The sequence below is a fragment of the Protobothrops mucrosquamatus genome, unplaced genomic scaffold (assembly GCF_001527695.2).
Source record: "Protobothrops mucrosquamatus isolate PMUCROS unplaced genomic scaffold, P.Mucros_1.0 scaffold1951, whole genome shotgun sequence".
Classification (NCBI taxonomy): Eukaryota; Metazoa; Chordata; class Lepidosauria; order Squamata; family Viperidae; genus Protobothrops; species Protobothrops mucrosquamatus.
Genome location: NW_015388070.1, coordinates 20,955 through 41,982, shown reverse-complemented (window position 1 = coordinate 41,982; position 21,028 = coordinate 20,955). Strand labels below are relative to the sequence as shown.

General features: G+C 40.4%; 1 protein-coding gene across 1 annotated transcript in view; it reads left to right on the top strand.

Moving 5' to 3' along the window:
- The window catches only part of LOC107294457, a 64,049-nt gene extending 43,501 nt beyond the window's left edge, over positions 1–20,548 (top strand). Inside the window, exons 20-31 of the mRNA XM_015823689.1 lie at positions 607–784; positions 2,742–2,888; positions 4,927–5,307; positions 7,208–9,025; positions 9,495–9,575; positions 11,280–11,300; positions 12,168–12,259; positions 13,119–13,204; positions 13,717–13,783; positions 15,041–15,186; positions 16,722–16,880; positions 19,051–20,548. Coding sequence (XP_015679175.1) covers positions 607–784; positions 2,742–2,888; positions 4,927–5,307; positions 7,208–9,025; positions 9,495–9,575; positions 11,280–11,300; positions 12,168–12,259; positions 13,119–13,204; positions 13,717–13,783; positions 15,041–15,186; positions 16,722–16,880; positions 19,051–19,280 — 3,406 coding nt within the window. The 3' untranslated portion in view covers positions 19,281–20,548. The remainder of the gene's footprint in view (positions 1–606; positions 785–2,741; positions 2,889–4,926; positions 5,308–7,207; positions 9,026–9,494; positions 9,576–11,279; positions 11,301–12,167; positions 12,260–13,118; positions 13,205–13,716; positions 13,784–15,040; positions 15,187–16,721; positions 16,881–19,050) is intronic.
- Positions 20,549–21,028: the final 480 nt, after the last annotated feature.

The following is a 21,028-nucleotide window of genomic DNA, read 5'->3' as shown; positions in this document are numbered from 1 at the left end:
GCCAACTGGTCTTCCAGTGTCAGCCGTGGGTCCAGGAGGACACCCAGATTGCGTACCCTTTCCGAGGGAGCCAAAGTTTCGCCCCCTATAGTCAGCGATGGAATCAGCTGACTATGCCGAGGCGCCGGTAGCCACAGCCACTCGGTCTTGGAAGGGTTGAGCCTGAGTGTGTTTCTCCCCATCCAGACCCTTACGGCCTCCAGACACCGGGTCATCACGTCAAGGGCATCATTGGGGTGGCCCGGGGTGGAAATGTACAGCTGAGTATCATCAGCGTACTGATGGAAGTCCACCCCAAAGCCTAAGAGTACATTTTGAGTACCAGGATTACATTGAACATGCAGCATTTTCCACCCCCTAATCCATTCCCTATTTACTTCCAGCTTTCCTCATTCAGCAGACAAATTTTGGTGCACAAAGTCATTGAGGGTTTTTGATATTATTGCTGCTGCTATTCTGACATCGTCCAGAAATCTACCTTTTTGTTTTATTCTACCTTCTCTCCACTTTTGCAATGGAAAGTTAAATTGGCTATATTTAGGCAGGTATGAAGACCTATTTCTTCTAGTTGCATTCACAGCTGTCCTCACACACTTGATTTTCTAGCTCTTGGACAGAGGACACCCGGGCACAAATTTTCTCAGAGAATCTGAATTCTCAAGGCCTTTCAGAAGCCCCCTGGGAGAATCTGAAGGATAGTATGGAGGCTAAGTTCAAGGAATTTGAAGAGCTGGCAGCATCAGGGTGGGACCTGGTAACTGAAGGACACTGCTTGAGTAAAACGGTAAGTGTGAGAGGGGATGTACACATCCCACAGGCTGTCAATGGAGATATCATTTTAGGTAATTTACGAAATCAGTATTTAAGCCCAGAAAAAGATCATGGTAGCTTTTTAGATATGCACATCTTTATGAATTAGTGGCTCAGAGCAGCTAATGGCTTTCAGTAGATAATGGTTTTCATAGATTTCTCAGGACTGCTCTTAATTAGGGACATATTTTGCACCATTAAACAGCTCCCTCCTGGGCATTAGCTTCATCCAGTAGCAAATGCTTTCCAGTTAGGTAGTATGTATTCTCAGGCCCAGATGGGTTAAAATCCTCGGGAGACAGAGAGAGAGAGAGAGATAATAATGTTAATTATAGATTATATCCAATTCACACCCTTTGAAGCATTTTTTCACATAAAGAAATCCAGTGAGCAATTTAAAAAAAACCTCATAGTGTTGCCTAGAGCACCTATTTGCTATCTCTGATTTAGAGAGGTCCAGTAACATGATCTTATGAGTGAGGTATTCACTTAGTTATCACTGAAATGATCAGAAAATAATATTATGGTATTAATTATAAAAAATTTCTCAATTTCTGCTATTTGAGCCAGTAAGGAGAACCTACTCCAGTGGGGAAGTGCAGCACAGGTGGGGTGGGATGGACACACCTATCATTTAAACCTAGACCTTAAAATGAGAGATGAAATTCAGTTCTGCAAATATATGTTGCCCTCTACAGAAGTGAAAGAACTAAACACAGTCCATGGTACAAGCAGACAAATGTAATCACAGCCCTCAGTGTGGTTTGTAATCATTATTGCACTGGATCAACATGCTAAGTTTCAAATAGATATTTTAATTGCTTTGATTTCATAAGAAAGTTCAAGTTTTCCTATAGCTGATTTTGGAGAAGTGGGAGAAAGAAATGGTTTCAGAGCAATGACTGGGATCAAGGATATCAAAGATTTATTTATTTTTCAATTCTGAGAGCATATTTGGGAAGAAATAGAGCAGGGGTCTTCAAACGTGGCCCTTTTATTCCACGCTGGCTGAGGAATTCTGGGAGTTGAAGTCCACAAGTCATAAAAGGGCCAAGTTTGAAGACCCCTGAAATAGAGTGAAGCTATGTGGTCCTTGGTAATAACCAAGATCAGAGAGCACCAAGGACTCCACAGTTCAACCCTGAGCTACAGAAATTCTCTTCTGTTGGTAGAGTGAAACTAAGTCAAGAGTTTGAGAGGAAAGCAAAAGGACAGGTTTTAGAGTTGGTCACAGATCAGATTGCAAGGGGAAACAGCAGCAGAAAATCAGCTGAGTAGCACTATAGGAAAAGTTTGGGAATAAAAGAATCTAAAACAGGAAGAAGCAACTAAAGAAGATCACACATAGAGTAGCTGCTGAGAACAGGGAGCAACATTACAGGAAACATTGAAAGGGGCTCATTCCTCTCAATTAGAATGAAAAATGAGATTAACTGTAAGGAATATCTGTTCTTGTCTGCTAAAACAAGTGCAAGAGGTCTGTAAAAGATGAAAAAGGAGTTTCTCTCTTGTGAACATTTGAGGAGAGTTCAAAGAGTTGTGCTAATCGTGTTTCCTTTCTCTAATAATTTAATGCATAAAATATATGAAACATCAGTTCCATGGTTCTGATGAAGCTTGCTATGATCTACAGAACTTTTGCAGTTATCCTTGAAGTACCAATAGTTGTTCATCATTAAGGTCGCAGTGGTTTTTGTGATGAAATGATAGATTCTCTCAGCAGGCCTTATTGGGGTAACTGGACAAATAAGTAGGATATAATGGTTAAACTCTTTGAATGAAAAGGGACAGGTACAAATCTATTAATCTACCTGGCGTCCTTAAGAATAGGGAAACCAATATTTAAGAGAAAGGAAATAGTCTCAGAGATACTGTAATATGGCATTTCAGGTGTTTTTCCCCCTCCTCTTTCACATTTTTTCTGCCTTTAGATAAAGGAGCGAATGGAGGAGCTACAGAACATGCTGGGATGGGTAATGGTACGGTATCAAGCACAGTGTTCCCCAAGGCACCCTGGAAACCAGAATGATGAGCCAGAGACTCGGGATAGCACTCTAAACGTGCCTCAGAACCTTCAAGTTAGTATGCCTCTAGAGTGCCTTTGTTACAAATAGGAACTTTTATTTATGGACTGGGGAAAAGATGAAGACAGTCTTGTGCAACCAAGGGGGAGGATTGAAGTTTCCTTATTATTTAACTTTATTATCTTTTTCTCTGATTTGTATCACTGGATTGTGATGCAAGTGAACTAGAGAAGTATTCATGAATTCATGTTTGTATTTGTAAATTCTGCCATCAATATTGAATCTGCAGTTAATATATCAGATTGTTGTCCATGCCATCAGCTGTCTGCTTATACATGAGGACATAGAACAGCTCAAGATGGGGAAACAATTTTCACTTCTTGTCCTCAGCCTTTCAAATGGGCAAAAGTAAAGATGGGTCACCTTCAAACTTCTGAGAACACTGACAGTGAAAACAGTGGCGACATAAAAGTGCTCCTGATTTAACTGCAAAAACGTTATCTAGACCAGATCTAGATGTTCTGATTCAATATTTCTTTTGATTGGCTCCACCAATCAAAGCACCTATCTAGGCCAGGGGTCTGCAACCTTGACAACTTTAAGACTTGTGGACTTCAGCTCCCAAAATTCCTCAGCCAGCATAGCTGAAGTCCACAAGTCTTAAAGTTGTCAAGGTTGCAGACCCCTGATCTAGGCAGAGGGGTGAGATACAAGACAACAATTTGGTTTTAGAATATTGCCCCAAATACATAGGCTTGTGTTTGGATCAGTATAATGGACTCATAGTATGCAGTGAATCATGACTGCAGTATGCAGTATGCATCTGGATTTATATTAAAAAAAAAAAGTCCAGTGTATCACCAGCAGGGCTCAGAATTCTTAAATAACCCAATTCTGTTGCTTTGGCAACAGCTTCTCATTCTAGGATGTATAGACAAAGTACCAGTCCACTCTATTTTGATAAAGATGAGGACATCTGCCCAAAGTATATATGTAGCTCTATCGATGTTTTGTTACCAAAAATAGAAATGGATATTCTATGTCTCATGGCTGTGCTTACATCCTTTTAAAAAATGCTGCTGTAGAGAAAGTGCAGGAGCTAATCACCTGGATCCTTTTTATTGCCTTCTTCCCCTTTCCAACCAAATTTATTCTGGTCTCTTAAAGTCTTTACGAAACTGGAAGGAATGTGCAATTCTTTTCAGGGCCCTTTGCTCACCTGTACTTGTTAAGACTTGGAAGGAGATAATTCTGTTTTAAGGAAGAAAGCAATCTGGACCAGCCTTGGATAGTGACTATGGAGAGTTGAGAACTGGGGGCTAGACTGAGAAGTTGTCAAAACATCACTGAAGAAGCCCTTAAAAGTATAATTATGACTATATTAAGATTTTTAAATAACCATCATCTTGGCTCTCATACTCCCATTCCTTAATCTGATTCCTTTCCAATAATAAGAAGAGCAACGACCGTGCCCTGTGTCTATTTGCTCCCTTTCTCCAATGTTGGAGTTTTCCCATTTAGGTTTTGCTATGCTTATTTTAAGTAAAATAAGCATAGCACATTCAGATTAAAACTCTCCAAGAATCAATACAGCAGTGGAACTTTTCTCTGTGGTCTCCATTCCTATTATATTTAGGTAAATTGAGCTGTTGCTTGATACTTGCCATCAGAATAGATTTTCAGTTGCTGGGGGTTTTTTTTCCTCCTGAAAAACTCTAGCACAGGAGATTGAGGCAAATAGCCTAGTTTCATATGTAAGGCACTTGTTCACTTGAGTGGGTGGTCTCCAAATTTGCAGCAGACTTGCCCAGCTGGTCTTTTGCCTCCTTTGTGTGAACCAACCACAACACAGAATGAGGAACCAATCCTTTCCCCAGATTCAATAATGATGGCAGGATTTACAAACACATTCTAATTTTCTGAATAGGCCATGATCTTATGTCCAGTTCATAGTCACTTAATGCATAGAAACCTGTACAGTCAAGAAGGAAGGAGATCCCAGTTCAGAAATAACAACAATGCATTCAAGCTGAAGGAAGAAAATGAATAAATTATCCATGCAGCTTATTTACTGTGTTTTCTTACTCCTTAGATTGAGCTCGATTCTAGAGCTGATGTGATTGAAACAGATGGTATCCTGAACTCTAAGGTGTTAACGAAATGTTCAGCAGGAGAGTACCATAAACAACACAATGAACCAGTCTCCACTGCATTTGCACTAAATGTTCTTCCAGGGTACAAACAGAGCTTGGAAGAATCAGGAAATGGTTTACCCTTTGAGGTGGACGTCCCCAAGGGAACGCTAGTTCTAGAACCCTCAGAGACCCCAGTGTTACTTTTGCCACAAGCAGCCCCTGGCAGTTTGGGGAGCACGGTGAGCTTGATCTTGAGCATTGAAAAGGAAGGGCAGACAAAGGCTGCAGGAAGCCAGACTGCCTCTTCACCAACTGCAGAACAAGAGACTTCACACAAGGTAAGGCACGGACATTTCCTTGCCAAAGAGATATATGTGCTTAATTGTCAAATTCAATAAATGTAACACTGCCTCTACAGCACTGTTTTTCCAACTTTGGCAACTTTAAAATGTGTGGACTTTAACTCCCAAAATTCCCTAGCCAGCATGAATTTGGGGAGTTGAAGTTCACACATCTTAAAAGTTCCTGAATGCATCGTTCTAGAGTGATGGGAGGTAAGAATTTCTAATGTGAGAAAATTTCCAACTAAGAATGTCAAGTCGGGGAGCACCTAACATCAGTGGAAAATTTGGAACTTCATGACTGAGCCAATAACGCAGTATGGATCAAGGAAGCTAGCTTTGTTTTCTGCTTCTTACATAAACAGCTGCCATTCCTACATCTAGCAGCCTTTTTATGTGGCACCAACTGACTTTCTGCACTTTCATTTCTCTGCTGGCTGTTGTAGGTTGTTGTTACTACTCCTTCACTTTCCATTTTTGTTTCTTTCCTAATATCCAGCTCTCTGAAATTAAACCCTCAGCCTGTAAAACATTTTGGAAACGTTGCCAGGGACTTTTAGGAAATACTTTGGGTAGTTTAAAGAGAAAGAAAAGGCTGTACCATCAGCATGTGAAAGAGGTAAAATTGCTGTGAGGTAGGAATGAAGGAGTGAGGACCAGGGTTGCATGTTAGAGCACATGGCTGCATGTTGCAAGGTCCTTGACTAACTAGCTCATTGCTACTCCTCATAGCTAACTCCTGCGTTGATTTATGGTTATCCATGTTAGGAATCAGGCAGGCACTTTTTCCAAGGGCACAGTGTATAAAGGCATGAATACATAACAGTTGCATTAAAGTTTCCATCTCATATTCTAATATGTCCTATGAAAACTGCTCCCATAGGACTTTAAATAGCAATAGCACTTAGCCTTATATACTGCTTCATAGTGCTTTATAGCCCTCTCTAAGCGGTTTACAGAGTCAGCATATTGCCCCCAACAATCTGGGTCCTCGTTTTACTGACCTTGTAAGGATTCAAACTCTTGGCAGTGTGAGCAGAGTTAGCCTGCAATACTGAATTCTAACCACTGTGCCACCAAGGCTCTTAAATACTGTATGTTGTATTTTAACCAAGCTCTATATATGCTGTTCTCCTGGACATTTTGCATCTTCAATAATTGAAGCCTACACAGTTTCTGCTGTTAGTCCCTACATTTATGAAGGTTCTCTGTTCTGTATAACTATTGAAAATGATGGACTGGTGTCACCTATGCAGACTTACAAATTCACAGAAGATATACTAGGAAGAGGAACATTATGTAATTTATATCCCAGTATGAAGGAGTAAATGGGTTTGCAAAGGAAAAAGAATCAAGAAATGAGTCCTGCAGTATACTGAATTTTGAGCTAAGATATGGACAGGAGAAATTATTTTATTTCTGGAAAATGGCCAATGCCTCTTTCAGCTAATCACTTTAACTTAACCCATTAGATGTTTGTAATACTCTGTTGATAGTTTGAATGTTGAAATGAATTGAAAGTAGGTAGTACATCATCTATATTTAAATGCTTTGAGATGCATTTAGTAATGGTTCCTCTATATTTAAGTTCTGCCCAACACTTCCTCCCTTCCTGAAAAGCCTGGAATAATAAAATGAAATAAACTAGAATAGCTGGAGTTTCAGTTGGTGAGAACATTAATAAACCTGAAGTGCATTGTCCATGAATTGCATGAATGGGTCTTTCAGTGAAGAGCGAATAAACATTTGGCAGAAGAAAGCATGTTCCAGTGCATGCCTTTAAATAAGGTTGTATGAATGCAAGTTTGCTGCTGTGCTATCCTAAATAGTTGGTTTAGACTCCGGCAGCTTCATGCAGCTCAGAGATGTTCTTTACTTCACTTACTATGTTTTACAGGTGAGCACCTATCTACATGTAAAGGAGAAAGATGGATGTAGAAATCAAGATGCCAACTTTGGAAATTCAGCCTTCATAGCAGAATCCGTTAAACAAGAGCCTCCCAGAATTCCTTCTTTCCCATTTTCCAGGGTAGAATGGAGCAAAGCAACCTCTCACACATTCCCCAAGATTAGTTCCAGCTGCTCCTCAAAAAGCCCAAACGGAAAAGCCGAAGCAAGAGCAGGAGATATTCAGTGGCTCACATCGCAAAGGATTATGGGTACAAAAGCAAACTGTCTGCAAGAAGGGAAGCATAGCACTTGGCCACCTCGATGCAGCCGGAGGGTGCAAGTCCTGCAGGCATTGTCCTTACCACAAAGAGAGCTGATGGATTATGTGAAGAATCCACTAGAATGGGCTATTGATGCCGAATGTGATTTAGCTAGAGAAACATCTGGAAAGTGCACATTCCAGAAACAAAACAAAAGTCTCCATAGTCACCACTCATCCACAGAAAAGATGAACGCGTGTCAGCATCTTTCCCTGGGATCTGTTTTGAGCCTGGAACTTCCCAAGGACCTCAGTGCTCTTAGAAATGTCCATGACATTGTCAAGGTAGCAAAGAAAGAGCTAGCAGAAAGGAAGGGAGAAAACCAGGTGAAACAAGGGGCCCAAAGAAGTACAGAAGAGGCAAAGTCACCTGAGACCAGTATCAGCCTGGAGAAGGAAACCATAAGAGGACAGCGAGTAATGCATTCAAAGCTCATGAGAGTAGAGGATGGTTCTCATAAGCTCCCCAAGACTAAGAAAGGCACTTGGTTTGAAGAAGTGAACATCAACCCAACCCATGGTAGGCAGAAAGCTTACTCTGTTGCTTCTACTGAAGAGGTGAGGCTGCATCCTACAAGTCAAAACAATTCCAGTGATGATTTTTTTTATTTCAAGCAGAATAAACCATCTCATATCGGTGGACTGCATGAGCAGATAGGTTTGGAATGGGATAAACTAGCTGCCTCGCTGAGTAGAATGGGTAGTTCCAAAGAGAAGCAAGTAAAAGGTGTAGATGATAAGAGAGTCAAAGTTCAAGAGGCTTTGAGGTTGAAATTGAAGCCTTCCTCTGCTGAATCTACAAGCAACCCTGATTTAGTTTCTCATCTAACCAGAATTAAAGATCCTTTAGTGAACGAGACACCAGAAAAAGAAAATGCCCAGTGCTCGGAAGAAAGCATGTCAAGACACCCGCCTTCATTTCTGCACTTGGGACATAAATCCCCCACCGAACCTTCTAAGCTTGATTGCGAGTTGGGCTATGAGGAAAACACTCTGAGTAACCCAGAACTTTGCCCTTTCAATTTGACTCCATGGGCAGAGGTAGCCAAAGGAACAAAGTTGCAAGACATGGCAGTAGAGGTTCGTCACCCTGCTCATGAGATGTTTGAGGAGGAGGAAGAAGAGCTGCAGGCCATATGGAATAATATGGAGAAGCATAAAAAAGGGTCAGATGTCCCTGGTGACCCAGGGAGAAAAAAGGACAAAGAACAAAGCCTGGGCAGTTCAGGTGGGAAGCTTCTCCTGACATCTGCAGATAATTGGTTGATAGCCAAATTCAAGCTTCCCACTTCTGCTGAAATGTTACAGAATTCAGAAGGAGAAAGAAGGACCGGTCTTGGGGTTGACAAGAGGAAAAACGGACCAAATCAGTGCAGCAAAGCAGATATATCTATTTGCCAGGAGCTAAATAAAGAGGCAGCAGCTTCACCCGGAGAATTGTCACTGCAAAAAATATGTCCAGCGGATCAACAGAAATTCCAAGAAGAAAGCAAAAGTGTTTGCAAGGTGAGGATGATTGGCTTTCAAGGGGTGGGATAGGAAAAACTATATTAGAAAGTTTGTTTTATCTAACATTTAAACTTTTGCAGTTCTTTTTCAAATGTCCCCAAAAGAATTGATAGATTTATCTTCTCACTAATGCAAGACTCACACTTTTTAAAGTAGATTGCTGTTAATACTGAGCCTTACAGGTGTGTCTGAGTGTGATTTTCATCAATGCCAGTCAATTTGGCCCATTCCATGTAGCTGGAAGATGATAGCTATGGTAGACAAGCACACCTGGAATCTACTTACTTAACTAAGCTAAGGTTAGTATTGTAGCAAGTTTGGCTAGAAAAAAAAAACATTCTCTCATCCTTTGGCTACATTTTGGGGAAAGTGATACAAAAATGCCTTGAGTTCCTTTGCAAGAGATTGGGGTTTTTTTAAAAAAATGTTTTTAGGAGACTGTATATTATCATCTGTCTTTTTCTAGACTCTTCCAAGTAAATTGGAACTTCAGATGATGGAAGGACCTCTGGAAAGAAAGAACCTGTTGCAGGCAGGGGGCAGAAAGGTATTTATATAGAGAAAGGGAAAGTATGTTGATTTCTTTTTTACTTCTTGCTGATGCTTGTCTGCAGATCCAAACAACTACCGGTTGTCAATTGCCACATTGAAACAATCTCATCTAATCTTGTAGGGATATGTTGTCAGTAACATTGATACAGCTCCAAAAGTTTTTAATAGTAGTAGTAGTAGTAGTAGTAGTAAAGTTGGAAGGGACCTTGGAGGTCATCTAGTCCAACCCCCTGCTCAGGCAGGAAACCCTATACCAGTGTTTCTCAACCTTGGCCACTTGAAGACGTCAGGACTTCAACTCCCAAAATTCCCCAGCCAGCAGGGCTGGCTGGGGAATTCTGGGAGTTAAAGTCCAGACGTCTTCAAGTGGCCAAGGTTGAGAAGCACTGCCCTATACCATTTCGGACAAATGGCTGTCCAGTCTCTTCTTAAAAACTTCCAGTGTTGGAGTGAAACTTCCAGTGTTTCAATGAGATGATTCAAATATAAACTAAAGTAAGAAATGATCTGAGTTTTCAGGATAAATATAATCCATAGTTTGTCAGCTAAAATAAGGTTAAAAACTAGTTTGATTCAAACCAGACCTGGAGTAGGAAATTGTTACCAGGGAATCACCCATACTTTATTTGCTTGGTGCCAATTATATAGCTCTTCGTGTCCTGAAGGAGCTCTCTGACGTTGGTTGTTTCTGTTGACCCATGTTTTAGGAAAGAGTTTATAGGTAGTCCTCAACTTATGACTTACAGTTGGGACCAGAATTTCCATTGCTAAGCTCCTAATTTTACAATATATTTTTTGCCAGGTCTGTCAAGGGAATCACTGCAGTTGTGAAGTGAATCACATAGTCATTGGCAAATCCAGCTTCCCCCATTGACTTTGCTTGTTGGAGGCCAGCTGGGAAAGTCCCAAGGGCTGATCAGGTTACTGCAGAATGCTGCAGCCATCATAAATATATGCTGGTTGCCAAGCACCCAAAATATGACCATATGACTGTGGGGATATGCAAAGGTTACAAGTGCCAGGACAGGTCATACGTAACTCTTTTTTTTTTCAGTGCTTTATAATCCCAAGAATGCTTTTTCAAGAGGCAACTGGACTTTCTTGTTTTCACTTCTCATCCTAAGAAGCTTCTTCAGCTCTGACTGGATGGTGGGGAATGGAAGGATTTATATTCCTTGCAGATAGCTGGTAATTTGCATTTTTTAGAGAGTCGTTGAGGCCACCTGGAGGTTTATTTGTGTCGTTAGGATCACCTGAGTAATGCAAATGGGTGTGGAGCCTTCTTGGAACTGTTGAAAGGACTGTGTTATAGACTGGAGGTAGATGATATCGTATCCCTCCCCCTCTGTTGAGAGATGGCTGTTCAGTTTTGACTTAGATGGCCTCTTTGACCCTTCTTTCGAACCAGTGGTCCTCTTAAAAAAGTACCTTTGGGATAACCCTGACCTGGATGACCGAGAATCTCCACAGGCAGTGCCTTGTAACTTTGGTCATTAAACGAATGGTTGTAAGTCGAGGACTACCTGTATTCTAAAAGCAAGTTTGGATAAAAGAGGTTTCATACTTGTGCTACTTTATGTTCAGACCAATCTTCATCTGTTTTAGATTTGAGCTTGGCCTTTTTTTCTTTCAGGCAAATAGCCGCTCCTGGAACACATTTCATACAGTTCTGATGAGGCAAACTTTGTGTTTTTACCAGGACAAGAAAGATACCCTCAAGGTAATTGCTGGTGAAAGAGACAGAGAGAGAAAAAAACACACGATTGATTATATGCCATCATCAAGTCTTTTTGTACCCCTAGCAATCACATAGATAGATTTTCTCCTTGAGAAATGGAATAGGTATAATATAAAAAAGTCTCTGCCAAACATTTAACAGAGGTTCTCCTTTTCAATTCTGCTTGAATTTGTTTCTCCGCCATTTTATATCCTTTATAATCCTTCACCCAATGACTTCTGCATGAACAAGGTCATTAAATATATCTACTTGAGAACACTTTATACTGTTTTTGTTGACTTAGATATAGAAATAAACAGCATTTTTTTCCAAAATAAAACTTAAAATGACGTGTATCCTAGTATGATCACGAAGCGTAACAGAATACAAAGTACCCATAGCTGCATTGAAACTGAACCTAAATTGCAATTATAAACAGCAGTGATTAAAACTCACAAAACTTTCATAGAATAGAAGCACCTGCATAGGCTCTCTTAGAATAATGACGTTGATCCATTAAGCAAGAAGAGTGAACATGATCACCAAGAGATCCTTGCATTTTACATTGTGTCTATCAGAGGTCTCTAACCTTGGCAACTTTAAGATTTGTGGACTTCAAGTCCCAGAATTCCACAGCCAACAGGGCTGGCTGAAGAATTCTGGGAGTTGAGGTCCAAAAGTCTTAAAGTGGCCAAGGTTGGAGACCCCTGGTCTGAATCAATAGAAATGCAGAAACAGAATCCTGGATCATTCCTTTCTTCAGTTTGCCATTTAAGCTTTTTCTTGATTAAATATGTACTAGCCATAGCTATAATTAGAAGCAATATTTTCAAGTGTGGGGACTTTATGTTTGCCTTCTTTGCATAGCAGAGCTCTGTGACGGCCTTACCGTTGAACTTGTCTGGAGCTGTTTGCACCCTGGAAACAGAATACACCAAAAAGAGCAATTGTTTCACATTACAGTGAGTAGCATCAGTTTTTCCACTTCTGTATGAGGTAACTGGATGCATTTGGTACTTTCAGGTATATGTACCGATAGAATTTGGAAATTTTCATTCTCTGACTGGGCATTTGGAAGAGGTGCTGTCCTTTATATAATTTTTGTAGATATCCCAATATGCCAACAGTGGAACGCATTCACTGTGTTCAGTTGCTGAGGAAGGACACAAGCAGTTTGTCATACCTCCACTCCCCATCAGATTTCTAGGACAACCCATAGTGCCAATGAATTTCCTGAAGAGAGCAGAATCAACTTTTTTTTTTCAGAATTCCAGCACAAATTGGTTCCTCTTCACATACAACTTTCAATCATCCCCATCTCTTAACTGGTAGTAATGTTTAAGGTAGATAAGTTATTTCTACCTATTACTTATGTCTTAATTCCCAGTGAAATCTGGAATGTAGCAGCTATCATCTAATAGTTCTATTGACAGGTGTCTTAGGATTAGAAAGTACTGGAAAATATTCTATGGAGTTGTCTAGACCAGTCTCCAAAATTATACAGTGTTCTTTACAACACCATATGTAGAAGGCAGAGGGAATGGCCTTGACAGACAGGAAGAAGAGCCACTACCAAGACAACAATCAGATAAAAGAGGACTGAGTCCAGGGCAGGAAAATATCCTAAGTAAACATCTCAGACAAGACCCTCCCTAGATCTCATGAAGATGAAGGGACAGAGGAGGAAGCACGTTCAGACTTATAAGATTTTTTTACTATAGCTTTACAATAAGTAGTACTGATTTACTTAACAATGAATTCCTAATCTGATCTACCTTGGAAGTTTGATACCATAATACTTTTTCTCTCACACATGTCTAGGTTGAGTGATGGCTCCAAGTATCTTCTCAGAGCTCCAACTGAACCACTCATGAAAGAATGGGTCACCAAATTACAGCAAAACTCAGGTAAGACTGAATATAGAAATTGGCCTAAGCAGAGAAAAGTTTGGTCATCTAACAACAACTTTTATCTTCCCTCACTATGTATCTCATTGAACCTGGGTCAAACCTAAGATCGTAACATGGGCTAATCTTAATATTTTAGGGAAAATTCACTAAAATATTGGGATTTATTTGTGGGAGATGAAGCTAAAACAAAATGATCTCCTAGGCTCAGCTCCTTGTGTGTAACGGTATAACAGCAGTGGCTCATACATGGGCACCTGTGCACATTTCATGTTTGAGTCAAACTACAAAAGTAAAGAGGAATGAAAGTGCTTTAAAATTCATGAATCATTCCAATATGCTTATCAGAGAGACTATAGCACTCTATTCTTTCTTGCTTTTCTTTTTTGCTCTGAAGTGTAAGAAGTAGACCTGTCCTAGGTTTGCTTGGATATGAGACCTCTTTTTAAACTACTTGAATGGTTTTATTTTAAAATGTGATATCTGAAATGACTGCTTTCATATGCTCCAAGGTTTACCTGAAATGGATTTCTTCCCATCATCTTCCCAGCCTGCTCAAGGGATGACCTCTGTGGTTAGGTAAGAAGTTCAAGCAACCTGGCTACAATACTGCAGAGGAGAGTGCAGAAAGCTTTTGAGAATTCACAAACTTGATACAGTATTCCTATAAATATTTTGGTGCTTGCTTTTTAAAAATGCAATACTGTGTCAAGGTACTGAGAATATCCAGGCTCTAGGATTCCTAAATGTAAAGTTATGCTAGCTCCATGCTAGCTGGAGCTGATGGGGACTGCAGTCTGGCACATCTGCAGAGATTAGATTAATGACAGTTTAATATTTGGCAATGCATCTTGTTCAAGTTGAATTAAGATTATCACTGTAGTTTCCTTGCTTTTTCCTTCCTGTGTGACTCTCCAGCCTCTACATTAATAAGATAAGATAAGATAAGATAAGATAAGATAAGATAAGATAACCTTTATTGTCATTTTTATACTGTGGCACAATGGCACACATCAAAAATGAAATTTAGTTGCCCGCTCTCAAAGTGAAACACATACATGACACACACCTAAACATACTATGAACATATGTATAGACTCACATCCCTACATATATGTAGCAATAAATATTAAATACTGTCCATCTTGAGTATATAACGGAAAAAGAAGCTTGAGAGTTTACAAGGTTAATGCTGTATGGAATGAAACTATGGCTGAATCTGGATGTTCTGGTACGAAGCCTCCTCCCAGAAGGTAACAAGGAAAACAGGTCGTGAAGAGGATGTGTAGTGTCCCAGATAATCTTACGCACCCTGCTCAAGCAGCGCTTCTGTGCTATGTCCTGGATGGGAGGGAGGGAACAGCCAATGATCTTTTCGGCCATTCTCACCACTCTCTGCACCGCCTTCCTGTCTGAAGCAGTGATGCCTCCAAACCAGACTGTGATGCTGTATGACAGGATGCTCTCGATTTTCCCCCTGTAGAAAGTGGTCAGGACAGGGGAAGGAAGATGTGCTTTTCTCATGCGGCGTAGAAAATGCAGGCGCTGCTGTGCCCACTTCACCAATTTCTCACTGTTGAAGCATCTCTGATGCCCACTTCTTATTAACATGCAGTGTGCTGGTTTACTTTCAGCCACATAAAAACTGCGAGTGGACCAGATGAAATTAATTGAGATATCCTAAACTGGTGCCTATGAATAAAGCAGCTCTGTTTGCTTTATGAAAAAGACAATTTACAATTAAGCATTGCCTGAAATATGCAGCATAGCACTGTGCAAGTTCGGATTTGAATCCACTTTCTTATTTCCACCCTCCACCCCCACCCCTTTTTTTAGTGCAATTGCTGGCCAAGGAGTTTCCCACTTCCAGAGCTTTCAGAAAAAGCTTCCAACTAAGAGTCATGAAATCAGATTTCTGCCCAAGCCAAGCATAAAGCTGCAGTTGCCTTATATTGCTCGCAGTGAACCACTGGATACAACAGGTAAATATGGAGCTCAACTGCAGATTTTCAAGAGCATTTTCCTGACTTGACCTCAGTAGATTATTATTGTAGTATCAGCAGATAGAGAACCTGGGCTCCTCCAGACTCTGAACTAAACAAGGTTGGGTCTAGTAAATAATTGGATGGGATGATACAAGTATAGACCCCAAACATCATTAAAGGAAACAGTGATGAACTATTTCTGCCTTGCTGCCAAAAATCAATGAAGTCACCAAAAGTTGATCTTGATCTGAAAGACACTGCCTTTATCTTTAGTATAGTAATATTGCTAAGCTACCCAGTAAAGAAGTTCTTTAAATAAAATATAGTGTAAAAAGTTCCTGTTTTCTCAATCAAAGCACCATATGAGTGCATCCTTCAAATGCTACAGCTGTAGAGGACAGGGTAAGAACTAAAGACATAGACCCCATTTAAGCATCTTCTTAATTTATTTTGGACTTTTGAAGTCTTGGAGAAACTGGCAAAGGCAGCAGAAATGGCCATTTCCACACAGTCCTTTGCTGGACTGAACTAAGTGTTTAAAAGGAATCCACTGAGACAGAGGTTTTTCCTCCAAGGAAGAGACATCTACGGTATATGAACAAACCCCCAAACTGTGATTGCTGACAGCTGGAGAAACAGAGCTTCTATCTACAAAAGAACCAAAGTAGTGTACTGTGTACACACACATATGCACAATGTCTGAACCGAAAGGAACCATGGTTCTTTTCCTTTTGTTTTTAAAATTAGTGCTATCACTTGCCCTGATCCCAGATTGTGTAATCTCTTGCTTTATTTAACATACTAAGTTAGTGATGGTGAATCTTTTAGAGACTGAGTGCCCAAACTGCAACCCAAAACCCACTTATGCATCGTCAAGTGCCGGGTGGGTATGGCCCATTGGCTGGGTGTGGCCAATTGGGTGGGTGTGGCCCATTGGGTGGGCATGGCTGCGGTAGTAATGGCAGACTGGGTGGGACTAAAAAGTTCAATCAATCAATTCCAACTTTGCAATATCTTTTTTTTTTCCTGGGAGAAGTTGAAATTGACTGATTGAACCTTTTTTTTTTTTTTTGCACACGGCGGCAGAGGCCTAAAGCGAAAAGGTTTTATAAAACTCAGCTGAAGGCCTAGGACTGGGGCGACAGCGCGCATGCCCACAGAGAGGGCTCTGAGTGCCGCCTCTGGCACCCGTGCCATAGGTTCGCCACCACTGTACTAAGTTATAATGTGGATTGTTTTGGTTTGGTTTTATATGTTGAGTGGAGCTAGCTAATCATATTTAACCAAATCATGGCTTAGCACAGTCTTTCCCATTCACACACATGCAACCCCCCCCCCCACATACATGTCCTAAGCTTATTTCCTGGTTTTTATCACAGTAAAGGTTACATAATCAGTGCCAAAGCTAATATCTGACATCACATAAGCAGGTCATCTGATCCAACCCTGGCAGGTCTTTAAAGGCTACAACTAGCCCTCCGAGATACATGATTGAAATATTTAGCCTTAATGCGGTGTGTCTCTCCTTCTAGGAAATGGCCTCAGAGCTGCACCTATTTATACCACAGAACAGAATCTAAAGCAGTGTTCTCCTCCTTTGGAGTCAGCATGGTCACAAGAGACTCCGTTCTGTCAGGAAGATGACTGTGGACTGGTGACAAGCAAAAGGCGATCATATTCGTTCACCTCAGGTGTGACATGCATATCTATAAAGAAATACCCCCCCAGAGTTATTAGGTGTAATTATTGATTTGGTTATGCACAGCATTGCTAGAATGACTGTCTATAGGCACTGTCAAAGAAATAAATAAGTGTTGCTAAGACTATTTTTTCCCTCTCTTTCTAACTGTTTGTACAGCTAATCAGCTATTCAACCCATTTCCTTATGTTCAAATACAGTTCAAAGGTCTGCCATTAAAATGTGTCTACAGTGACTAACATGACATCATAATGCTATTTTCAGACTATATCATTTCAGTTAGAAGTCAAGGTTATTTTCAACTAACAAGTTTATTGCTTAAAATCTCCACTAGGTGCCAGGAGCACACTTTGGGAGTCAGATCCATTTGTTTGATTTTGAAATACACTTTAATGTGCTTTAAACAGGATGGAGCAGACTTTGTTTACACAGGAGGAATACTAGATTCACACTGGGGCCTAGTATGGAAAACATATCTTTAAAATTAAATAATTCTGCTCCAACAATTGGTTGTGAGCCGAGAACCAAAAAGTAAATGGTCAATTTCTTTTTTTAATCAGAAAAAGAAATACATTGAAATATCATTGATAAAATTGCAGATCTCTAGAGACTTATCAGTAAATCCAGATCTATCTTAATTTTGTCAAGATGCATATAACTGTCATTTCAGAATGATAATATGCTCAGTCATTCAATTCTCAAGATACGTATTTTGCCTCTGATAAAAGGAATTTTGACTATTCCTGAATGGCAAATGCATCTTTATACCTTGACAAATGTCTTACAGAAGCAACTGTCAGAGGCAATTTTGAAAAGATGATTTTTGAAAGCTGATTAATGGTAATGGAAAAGCAAAATGCTCATCAACAAGTAATTGTCCTAAGTATGAAGGAGATGTCAGCAGGCCCAGACTGGAGACTAAGTGGACCCTGAAGTTTCTCAGAGGCCAGATATTCATTCCTTTTTCACTATTCCCAAAGCTGAATTTGAACACTAGAAATACTCCAGATATCAAGAGAAGAAGGAAGTAGTACCATATTTGTGGACATTTCCTGATTGGGTACAGTCTGTGATGCCTGAGAATTTTGGGAATAATAGTCCTCAAGCTGTTAGTGAGAGCTCCAGGCTATGGAAGGCTCCAATAAAGGAGAATATTTGTAACTCAGGGTTGAAATGAGGGGTCCTTGGTGCTCTCTGAGCTTGCTTGTTTTCTTGCAGGCCTTTCATTACCCAAACTAGGTAACATCATTAGTGCAATAGGGGAAGACTGACATTTTCTCCCTATAATCCCAGCCAGTTTCTCCCTCTTTAAGCTTCCTCACTCCATCTTTAATGGAACCTTGCTGAAATGAGAGGTAGAGCTGCTGACTCTCTTCACTCTGCCAACATTTTACTACATTGCCGCCTCCCTCAATGTCATCTTACTGGGACAGCCAAGACAATTTTCTTCCAACTTGGCTTCAGAGCAGCTGGAATCGACACAACTTTCATTTTGTCATCACAGAACTCCACAAGATTTGAGGACCGGCTGTTGGGGACATTTCTCATTGACTCAAGGAAGTCTTGGCTGCCTTACTTCCTGCCACCTGGACAAGGATTAGCTAGTAGACTTCACAGGCAGCCCTATCAGCCGATCTTTCTAATCAGTTTTACTACATCTGAAAATAAAACTACCCAGCTTGATTTTTCTCTGATTGTATCAGTGGTTCGTACGAAGCCTTGCTTCATTCACCTTGCCTCCCAGCCTCTGTGCTCAAGCAAGCCACTACATGTTCCCCCTACATATATACCAGCCCTGCACTCAACCTGTTGAAAAAAGACACCTGACTTTAATGGGGGGGCACTGACAGGTGATTTTTGCACTCTCCTTCCAATCAGTTTGAAGGGAGCACTGATTGGTCCAATCTACTTCATCTACCAAAGTTAGCGAAGGAGGGATCACATGTCCAAAATGCTTTAGAAGGTTTGGGGAGTTGAAACAGTGCCATATGCAAGTGTCCTGTGTTTTGTAATTGCTAGTAAAGAAGCGAGTGCAGTATATGTAATTTTCATAATTCGTGGCCTGGTGAAAAGGCACAAGTACTAAAATTGGACTTGCCAGGCGATTCCATTGATATTATAAAAAATAATAAAGACCCCTCTCCTTTCTCTCTCTCTTTCAGCTACATATCAGAAGATCACACCTTTATCGAAGTCTAAAGAACCCAACAACTACTCTGTTACTCTGTACATTGGTGAGCAGACTCCATCTACTCCTCCCCGGCCCCGTTGCCACTCCTTCATAGCTACTCCTGGTGGAGCCCGAGAAATGGTAGGTGAGCAAAACCAAGGTGCTTCACCTAGCCAGAAGAACAAATCCGTCTTCAGGAAATTCTTTGGGAAGAAAGACTGAATTTTGAAGAAATGGGGACTGTGGTACTAACTGCTGGCAGTGAAGTGTCCTTTGCTGGACAGGCTGAGAGTCCTGACTGTTTCAAGAGGTTCTGCTACTCTGCACTGGCTCTCTCCCAAGAGGGCAGAAATTGAAGGAGGGGGGATAGGTTTTGCTTGGTAAAATACTCAATTCTCTATTCACCCCCCGAAAGAAATCAGCTGATGGAGTGGAGGGGCAGACCAGCAAAACAACAAGGACCCTTCATTCATTTTGAGGCATAATATTATGTAATTTCAATTATTACAGGGACTTTCTCTGCAGTGGCAGAATAACACCTTTCTTTGACACAGATACAATCAGGTAGTACATTCCGAGACACAAATGTTATTAATACTATATTTGTATTCAGCCTAAAGATGGAGGAAGAAATTATGTTCCTTCAAGTCCTTCCTAACAAATCTGTGCATAATTCATGACAGGATCAAAAAGCAAAGCAGTTCTTAGATCCAATTATCCAAGCCATGGAATTTTTCCGGGCTGAAGGTTGCTCAGCTTTTTCACTTGGCTGCTACTTTTGTGCCTTTAACCCGTCTGCAGACATTAGCAAGTAATAATTATGTGCTTCATGCAGAGAGAGGATTTCTCTTTTCTGTTTTTATTGTTCTTTTTTTATAAATCAAGCTGCTGTAAACACAGACACCCCAAAACAGGTCACAGCAGGATTTTTTCTGGTCAGTTGACAACAGAAGCCTGGTCTTTTACAGGGAAAAAAAGAACTTAAAACACCAATTTAAAATCAGCATATATGTGAACTACAGTTATTTTGAGGCTGGTGAAAACTCCTGCAAGATTTTTTTTTTTCAGATATTGAAGAGAGCCATATGCCTTTAACTGTTCAGTGTGGAGTATTATGCCAAGAAGTTCCTTGTCATTTAGTTTTCCTTCGTTCAGCAACATTTAAGGCTGATTTAATAGCCAATTGCATCTCCTGGAGAAATATTAACACCATATTAAAACACCAGTTAGTCTCTGTGCTTTCATTCAAAATGCATTAGAGTTAACTGAGTTATGCTTTAACCGCCAGGCTGCTACTGCACTTAAGATACCCAGACACATGCTGCACTCCATTTAAAAGAATGGTATTGGTCCTCCAAATAAAACAGGAAAGTTATGGAATGTACTTTGTAGTCCATCTGGAGAGCAAAATGGCACTCTGTGCAAAAACCTGAAGTACAGCCTTTGCTAGAATCCAAGGTAATAGCTCAGCATCTGCTGCTTCCAAAATATAAATATGTTCAGATAACTGTAGAGATTTTCATTTGAAAATGGGAGCTCAGTGAGGACTTAACTTTTTTTCACACCTACTGATTCTTCTAAAGAAATGCCCTTCACTGAGTTTTTTTTTTCCTGGTGGAGAAACCTGGAAGAATAATTAAAATAATAGCAAACTTAACATATGCTCTAGGGAGGAGGGAAATGATGAGCAACAAGGTGTCACATATGTGGGGCTGCTCTAGGATATCTTGGTCTCAAATGCAGGAATGGCTAGTTAACAGTCTGATAACCTTCATATCCATATTTGGATGACACAATTGATTGAGTTATCTGAGCCCCAAAGTGCCTCAGCTATTTTAGGCTAAACTAATCCCTCTGGGTTAATTTCTGGAATTTGTTGGCTTGGTTAGGAGTGCACAACAGACTGTTAAAGCAAATTGTACTAATGGATCTGCAAATCCAGACAACTGGGTTTCTACAGGAAACCATAG